Source organism: Hippoglossus stenolepis, chromosome 11 (genome assembly GCF_022539355.2).
Source record: "Hippoglossus stenolepis isolate QCI-W04-F060 chromosome 11, HSTE1.2, whole genome shotgun sequence".
Taxonomy (NCBI): Eukaryota; Metazoa; Chordata; class Actinopteri; order Pleuronectiformes; family Pleuronectidae; genus Hippoglossus; species Hippoglossus stenolepis.
In genome coordinates, this window is record NC_061493.1 from 17,203,283 (window position 1) to 17,212,185 (window position 8,903).

At 42.8% G+C, this 8,903-nt stretch overlaps 1 protein-coding gene across 1 annotated transcript in view; it reads right to left on the reverse strand.

The window, feature by feature from the left end:
- egfra (epidermal growth factor receptor a (erythroblastic leukemia viral (v-erb-b) oncogene homolog, avian)) overlaps positions 1 to 8,583 on the reverse strand; it is a 42,173-nt gene extending 33,590 nt beyond the window's left edge. The window contains exon 1 of the mRNA XM_035169272.2: positions 8,311 to 8,583. Coding sequence (XP_035025163.2) covers positions 8,311 to 8,389 — 79 coding nt within the window. The 5' untranslated portion in view covers positions 8,390 to 8,583. The remainder of the gene's footprint in view (positions 1 to 8,310) is intronic.
- Between the last annotated feature and the right edge of the window lie 320 nt (positions 8,584 to 8,903).

Sequence of the window (8,903 nt, forward strand, 5' to 3'; positions counted from 1 at the left end):
CAGGGAAGGAGACATTCATTCAAGTGTGGTCTACACATTTGTCTCATGCATTTCCTCTTTTTCTTATTTCTCAGTCGTGTATGTTGTCCCATTATCTTATTTGGCACCCTGCCCCTTTCCCCATGTACATTACCTAACTTCTAGCCTTATTAACGTTTTTCTGTTGCAGACACTCCTGTTAGGGAGCACAGGGAACCGAACCACAACAGGCACAGTGTATGCCAAGAAACTTCAGGCTTTGCACTCTGCAACTTGTCACTACCAGGCTCATGCAAGGATGTGACAGGGGGTCTAGACTATAACCTGGAGGCCATACAGGTATCAGTTAACAAGTGATTCTGCATGGCTGCATATGTTTACATTGCTCGTGAGAAACTCTGCTCTGTAAAAGGACGTTTTACCAAGAAATACAAGTTGTTATTTCAACTGAAACATTTGAGTGAAAGGATTACATGACATTACATCAGATCAAAAACTGTCACACATTAGTCATGATAGCATTTTCATGTTTGGACAGTATGTCCTTATCTGCGTTCCTCAGAAAGGAGAGTCATCCTCAAACAATGCATGCTGGGAAGTTGAATTTCAATAGTTCATTCATTCCCCTGATGGTCTCAAGAGTTTGTTGTCATAACAAGTCATATTTTTCAATTCTTCTGAAGTGCTCTGGGGAAAAAAAACTCATTTAACATATATTACAAAATCTATGCAATTGTTTTCCTACTTGCCTTTTAAATAAATACCCTAATGGAAAGTTATGTACCGCCTTGGCTGCCACTCTGCCACACCCGTGGAATGAAGCATGTAATGCCATAATAACACTGGCAAAGAAAACACTTTTTCATAGGTAGCCGAGCGATGAAAACTGTAAGACAAGTCTGATCTGGCTTATCTCAAACGGCCTAAATAATTATAAAACAAATACAGTTTAATCATATTCACCCAAAAACTCAGTTGCAGTAAATCCATATCAAGTCAAGCTGAACAATTTTATGTCAATGCCTCTTACACACTCCATTGTTGGCATTTGGAAAAAGTCAAACCTTTAAGCAATAGTCGAGAGCGGAGCCAATCCAAACAGCTTCAAGCTTCAGGTTAAAGAACTCCAACATCCTTTTAATCAGGATGTGAGGCAGGAAGCCCCCTCCTTCCTCCTCTCTTTACCTTGCAGAGGGGAATTACAAATTAAACATTGTGGATCTCCATCACAATAGCTCTTGACAAATGCAGGAATTCAATTGCAAAAATTGGACAAATGAACTTGCATGTGCCACAAGGTCCAAACCACTAACAATGACTCACGGCACAGAGTTTACTGGGCCAATGGACCACACAGGAAGAGGCTGAGGGAAGCAAGCTTCAGAGATCAGCCGCCACCCCTTCGACCGGCGCCCTCTTCTCAAATATTCTGAGATGGGACGTTTGTTGATGAAGCTATTGTTCTTCTCCCTGCAGGGGATTCCTCCCGTTTGAAGCGCTGCTACTCAGAATGACCTGGGGGTCATTGGAGAAGATGCCACGCCTACACAAGGTCTTCAGGATGCTGCGGACAGGCTTTTGTCTTGTCTGACTCTTGGACGCTAACGTGAAGCAGCTTGAAGCCTCTTTGATGAACAAATGAGCGAGGGCACGGATTCCGAAGTCAGAGATCTCACTCCGTCCCTCTGATGTTTGTTTGTCCATCCTTAACTCTCCTGTTTCTCTACCCTTTCCTTAGATCAGTGCACCACCTCGGTCCATCTCATTGACATCTTTTACATTTGCATCATGACACGACGATCCGTACAGCTCAGCCCTGAATACAAATGAACCGGCTATTTGTGTCTAAGGGAAAAAAGGCCTCAGACTGAATGCTCTCGAGCTGGGTTCACAGTGTCTTAGATTCAGGGTTTTCATGCAAGCTGAAAGCCTCCAGGATCGAGACATGTTCAGTGCCCACTTTCCATCTTTACCTTCGCTACTAGAGCCGACTTACTGTTTCAGCAGTTCCAGTCTGACAAGACACGTTTGAAAACTGCTTCGTCAAACAAATGAAAAACATGAGGTTTCTTCAGAAGGGATTTTAACTGGCAAGAAATGTTTCACTTTCTACAACTGGCATGAATGTAAAGGAAAAAATAGCACACCAGCCAATGAAAAGAGGAACCCACAAATCAAGCTAAGTTCATGCATTTGTTCCATCACTGGATTTCTGCTGTGTCCAGTTTGAACTTCTCTACAAAAACTGTAAAAATGAAGTACACACTGGCAAATGAAATATGAGGATGCATAAATATGTTTCCTCAAAGTTACTTTCATAAACTTTATCCAGATTTTTTCTTAAGCTCACTATATTAAATACCTCATAAAAAATATATTTACAGAGGATAACAGCGTAGAACCCAAAGTTTTTATTTAACTGATGTAAATCTTTACATCTGAGAAACTTGAGATCGGAAAAAGTTATTGCTGTTGTGTTTTTTTTTTTTTTTAAATGAATGAAAGGTGTCAATCTGCTTTTAAAAATGACAATTAACTGCTTATTAAAATACTTGTGGATTAAGTGTCTGAAAAACTGAGTAGCTCTCTTTGTAACTTAAAAAAGCATTTTGTTGTTTTACTGTGGCCAAGTTGATAGCTCCATTATAAAAGGCACTAATAAACACTGCTAATGATCCATCAATATCTTCTGCATCCATGAGAACGTGGGAATTAACAGTCAAGGTCATGTTTTTCCCAAAAAAACGTTATGCTAAAGGCGAAACAACAAAAATCTGACGAAATTATGACACCGACGCCCCCTCAGGTCAGATCAGTTTTAAGAGATAGACATACTTTCACAGGCTCAATTACTCAACTGGAGCTGTGGCCTATTTTCCCCTCGAACATGACACTGCACCTGATGAGATGGGAAGATATCAGAGGGCCTTTTTTTCCAAACTGAATTCCTGGGTCTCTTTCCACTGGAGACTCCACACGCGAGCGGTGGATCATGGAAAGGCCATAAACGCAGCGGATGACTTTGTCACCATGCGCAAACAAAAAGGACCCAACACAGTTCAATGAGTAACCACATGCACTCACTTATTCCATGCTGCGTTCTCACTGGATGTATACAAACTTACACAACTGATTTGAGTTGCTTCAGTTGCAACACAATAAACGCTGGTTCACTTTGAGCGGGAGGCCAAAACAAGGACTTTTAATAATTAATATCAGTCATGCAACAGTCAGCGCTTCTTAACCCATCAAATATTAATGTCAGACATGAAAACACTACTACAAATTTGATTGTTTATGGTTTGTTTAGACTCAGCAGAATAACCAGACACATAATTAACGCTAACGGAGCTGCGGTGCTTTTTGATTTTTAAGGCCACACAATAGATTTGCTGTTTTCCGAGTCATAAAAGTGAGACGAAGAACAAAAGCTGCTGCGCTGCTGTGTTTCTCCCTGGATGACACGCGTCTAGCCTCGGGTGCGTCTGCTGCGCGGCACAGATCTCGGTTGCTCTACAGATGTATCAGGGCAGCCAGATAACTCGCTCGCTACAGAGGCACCATTGTCCCAGAGTGAAACCAAAATCCTCCACCTTGCTAGCAGCTCCGTAAAAAATTCTCTACCACTCAGACGCGGTGCAGTTTATCAAAGCTGGGAGGGAGGGTGGTGAGAAATGATCCTCCGGCTCCCACGGCCTAAAACCCGAAAAACCATATTTGCAACAATGGCTGCAGCAGATGAAAGTCTGGGAAGGTCGTCAGAGCACCAGCGAGCCTCGACACCAGCAGCGGTAGAACCAGGGCCACTCAGGACCCTAAAACGCAGACTGGAGATTCTAGGATTACACAGGATCACAACCAATATTTCACTACCGACGTCCATCCGAGCTCGGAGAGTGGGCTTTAATGAAAAGAAAAGACACGGCTTTTTTCAGAAAGTGATGGGAAAAAAAGATGAATGATGAGGGAAGCTGACTTGTTAGATCCCAACGCAACACAGAGGGAAAAGCACTTACTCAGAACACAGAAAATGCACTGCAGGAGTGAAATGTTATCATGATTCAGCTCAGGCTTTGCAGGTGTGCAAGCACATTTAAACTGAGAGAGGATAGAATCGGACTTCACCTTTATATTATCTTCTAATCTCATTCTGTCCAGAACTTAGATTACCATTAAGTCTGAAAAAAAGCATATTGATATAAGCGGGTTATCCTGTGCCCAGTGTGAGCTGGGTAGCGTCGCACTGGGGATTAAGGATTAAGCCGTCGACATGTCCCTGAGATTAGTTTGATCTTTCACAGGTTAACTCATGGACCAGTTAAAGAGGCAGGTCCACCTCAGATCTGCATGTTTAAAGATGCAAAAGTTTAGAAATATTTTAGGATACAATAAAAACTTTAAACATCACTTCGCTGGTACGACTCCAGTCACACAGACAGATTCCAATTGATTCAGATACCATTTAGCATTTCCATCTGGGAAATAAATCAGCGCAGTTATTGCTTGTGGTTGGCTGCTGGGCGAAGCGGCGGGCATTATTTACAATCCCTCCACACATGATGACAGCTAATAAAATGAGCATGCCAGCAGACAGGACAAAGAGCTTTTCTATTATTCAGCGAGCCCTGTCGGCCTCCCGCAGGAGCCATCGCACCTTCCCAGGCTGCCGCTGAGCGGAGGACTGACAGGTGGGCTTCCTGCGGGAGAGGCTGCACTTATCAAAACTCAAATTCATTTCCAAATGTCGTCACCATGACAGGAATGCAACTGGAGGGCGGCTGATTGACGGGGCGTAATGACCACCTGCTTGTTTATTTCCAATATGCAACTATTACCTCCGACAAAGAGGTTCTGTTGACGCCCTTGTCCATTTGCTTGATTGTGTGTTGGTTTGTCAGCAATGGGAAATAGGCCAGGAGAGAACCAATAAAAGTTTGGGGCAGATCCCGACACAGGGACAGATCCATTTTCTTAACAATTGTCCTTTTAACCAATTTCCCAGGGAATGATTCAAACAAATCAGGCATTTTTAGGGGACTGATATTTATGAGTGTGTGCGATTTGGTGCGGATCCAACTTCTTTCAGCCGCTGCCTGGTGATACATTTTGGTGCAGATCCAGGAAATGTTTTATCACTTTCTTTAGCACTATGAGATAGGCCTGTGGTGGACATATGTGCTCTACTCAGTGCCGTTCTATAGCTGTCTCAAAAGGTCTGTGAAATAGTTCACCAGACATGCAATAGCTTACACTTCTCCCCCTTTGCTCATGTTTTTGATTTCCGATGGGCCCTTAAATCCAATCAAAGCTGCACCAAATTTCACACACTCATAGATATCAGTTTCCTTAACATGCCTGATTTTTTTCATCTAGATCCATGAATCATTCCCTGGGAAATCTGGGAAAAAGTCAAAAAACACCCGGTATCTCGCAATGTTAAAGAAAGTGATAAAAAAATTCCTGGATCTGCCTCCTAATCCGGATCCACACCGAAACTTACTGTGTTCTTCCCGGACCAACACCACGTGCTCCTGCCAAGTTTCCTGGTAATGGCTTAGGTAGTTTTTAGGTTATCTCACTTATACAAACAAACAGACGGTGGTTAAAACATAACCTCCTGTTCTACTGTGGCTATAAATTGTTATGCTCTGATCGGGCAAATCACTATTGAGGTGAGGAGTTAATTGGTGATTGAATAGAAAATAAGAAATCTGTTATGTCTGTGATAGAGTGAGCATGACTGTTAAGGTGACTGAGGCTCTCTCTCTCTATCCTTCCCAGCTCATTGATCCGTTTTTGTTGAAATTCTTGTAACATGGAACAAAGATTTATCTTTTTCCATCCCTGGTCTCCGTCTATTTCGAGGTTTTCTCTACTTGACAATCTTTTGCCACTTCCACGTGTAAACAGCTGAGCAGATGTTCTCACTTGGCTCCTAGCAACACAAACACTTTCAGGTCAAACAGACTTGGCTGAATTAGATCGAACAGTCGGCCGCCCCTGATAAACCACACATCTCCCGGATTGGAGATTCTAAAATAGGTCGAAGGATTACATGCTCCTTTGTGGGCTGAGGAAATTATCCTTCATTTTAAGGCTCATCAAACCCTTTGAAACCCCTTTGGATTATCTCAGAAATGCTTTACCACCAAGTTTAGAACAAGACTGTATTTTGTCTTGTTTTGACATCTTGTTTTTACTGGAAAGAGACGCTGGATTACGGCTCCTGACGCGCTCCTTTGATGACACCTTTAAAAAGAAATCTATTCTTACATCTATATTTAAATGCACCTGCAACAGCACACGTCTGTAATCTTTTATTATCCTGCCAGACAGGAAAATAACACCTCTGATTCTCCAAATTAAAGCAGATGCACTTACAAGTATTGTTTTTTTGTCTTGTTACCTTGAATTAAATAGGGTATTTCTCTGGATTTTGGATAATGTAGATACACAATTCAAGTCATTTTTAGACATTGTACCAAACAGTGGTTAAATATTTTATCTTTGATTGTCTTTATCTTTAGTATTTAATCTTTTTGGGCTTTTTAAAGATTGGAGGTTTTGTGATTATGGGAAGTTACTGGAGTTTGACATCTTGTGGACACATATGAGCTAAAAAACACGTTGTGCCACACCGAAACATCTGTCTCAGCCTCTGGCCAAAAACAAAAGAACAACAACAACAACTAAACCTGTCGGACCAGATGGCCGAAACCTTGCATTTAGCTGGAAATTGAATCAGCCTCAAAAAATGAAGTGATTAAACACAACTGCGCTGCGTACCGTAACTCTCGTTACAGCTGCTCATTTCCAAAATTCTCTGGACTTAGAAAAATTCCCATAATCCTTATTTACTGTGGGAGACCTGCCGCTGCTGTGCTCCGTCTGGTTTGTTTAGACGCCCAGAAATATTTAGGGACTCTTGTCTTTTTTGGCTCACAAACACTCTTGATTTGTTATGGTCCTGTGAAAACCAGCACTGGCGGTGGCTTGTCGGAGCGGACAGGAAAGATGCAACTTGCTCGTGCGCTGCTTGCGACAAACACACACACACACACACACACACACTGTGCATATCTGCTTATATGGAGGAGCAAGAGTTGACAGTAATGATTCATGAGAAGAGGAAGTTGAAATTCATTAGGGACTGAAGAGATGTGGTCACTTTCTCTGCCGACATCTGGCCTGAATGAAGTGTGACTCCCTCCAGCGTACATGTGGAGACAGTTGAAGTGGTTTTCAGCTTTTAATCTTACAACAACACTTAATCTAACCACTGGGATGCAAGGGTGTTCCTTGCGGGTATAGTCAAATATTAATGTGGCTGTATAGTGAGGTGTCCAGTTAGAGACCCTGAAATCTCAGCTGCTGAGAGAGAAATTTAAGTAACAGTCAAAACACCGCTGTGACATTAAAATAAGAGATGTTTGACCTTAACGTCAGGGCCGAGCAAAAAGCCAGAGAATCCAAGTTCCCTGTTCCACCGTCCTCAGCAGCTTGTTTTCATACTTTCACTGCAGACGCTCTGCTCTCTATCATCTGTGCAAGCTGAAGAATGAAGGGCCTGTCCTCACATTTTCATCTAATTTCCTCTGAGGACCAGATGCAAGAGCTGCACAGATGCACCGTGCAGCATCTCATCATGTCAGAGGATGCTCAGAGTGCAGGGCAAAAATAAACACATCAGTGGGAAGAGCTGCAAGACCTAATCTCTAATGTGAGTGGTGTGAGGCTGTGAGGATGAGAAAAAAGTTACTCGTGTACTTTCAGTGTGTTTGAAGGTGACAGCCTGGCCCAGTTTTACTTCTATTTTTGCCTCCAAACAGGTCAGAGCACGAAAATACGGATATGAGGGGTGAAATAAAAACGCACACACGAGAAAGAAGAGAGAAATTGCACAATCTACACTCCCTCCCTGCATCATCTTCATCGTCACCACCACCATCATCATCAACGTGGTGCAAAGTTGCGTACTTGAGTCATCATGTGGCACAGATGCGTCTTTGCGCATTCCACCAATTAGCTAATTCAACATTTCCCACCCCCTCAAACCCGCGTCTGTGTGTGGATGGCTGGTGAGTCATGTGCGTAAAACTTCGCTGGAGCCTCTGTGGCATTTTTACCAGGTCACAGCGAGACTGTGAGAAACTTTTCCTCCAGCGCCGGGATCAAGTTTCCCTGCGCGTTTTTTCTTCTTTTTTATTGGAGAGACAGTCTGAGATTTGTGTGATTGTAAAGTAAAGTGAGCGTTCGAAGAGGAAAGCGAAAGCCTTCTCCCCCAACTACGACCCACAGCCACGTACATGTTGTAATGTCTCGCTGACATACCTTTCTTTTCCGCCAGTGCGCAGCAGCCCAGCCACAGCACAGAGGTGAGACGGATCCACTTCACCAAACAGCTTTCCATCGTGAGGCTCGTCTTGTACTCTGAGCTCCCGCGGAGACGGTGTCACTCCATGTCCACCACACGAGATATTCCGCTTTGTCACAACTTCACAGTCGCCAAGTGCCGTTCGGTTCCTGAGTGAAAGAGTCTTTCTCCTGCTGTGGGAAAGTCAAACTTTGACTGCTCCTCCTCCTCGGAGATCTGCTGCTGCTCCGGCTCCCACTGCTGCTGCTCTGACGTCAGCAGGAGGGAGGACAGCGCACAGGTAGAGGGAGAACAAAACACCATAGTATAGGTATTAATAATAATACAATTAATAATAACAATCAAAATATCAATTATTATTATTATTTTGCAGCTCAATAGCAACAAAGGAGACACGTTTGTATTAAATTGGACAATTAACAAGATATTACCAAGTCTACTACTGCTAATACTATTACTACTAGTACTACTACTACTAATAATAATAATAATAATAATGAAGCTCAATAGCAACAAAGGAGGAAAATCATAATATACACTGTTGTATAAA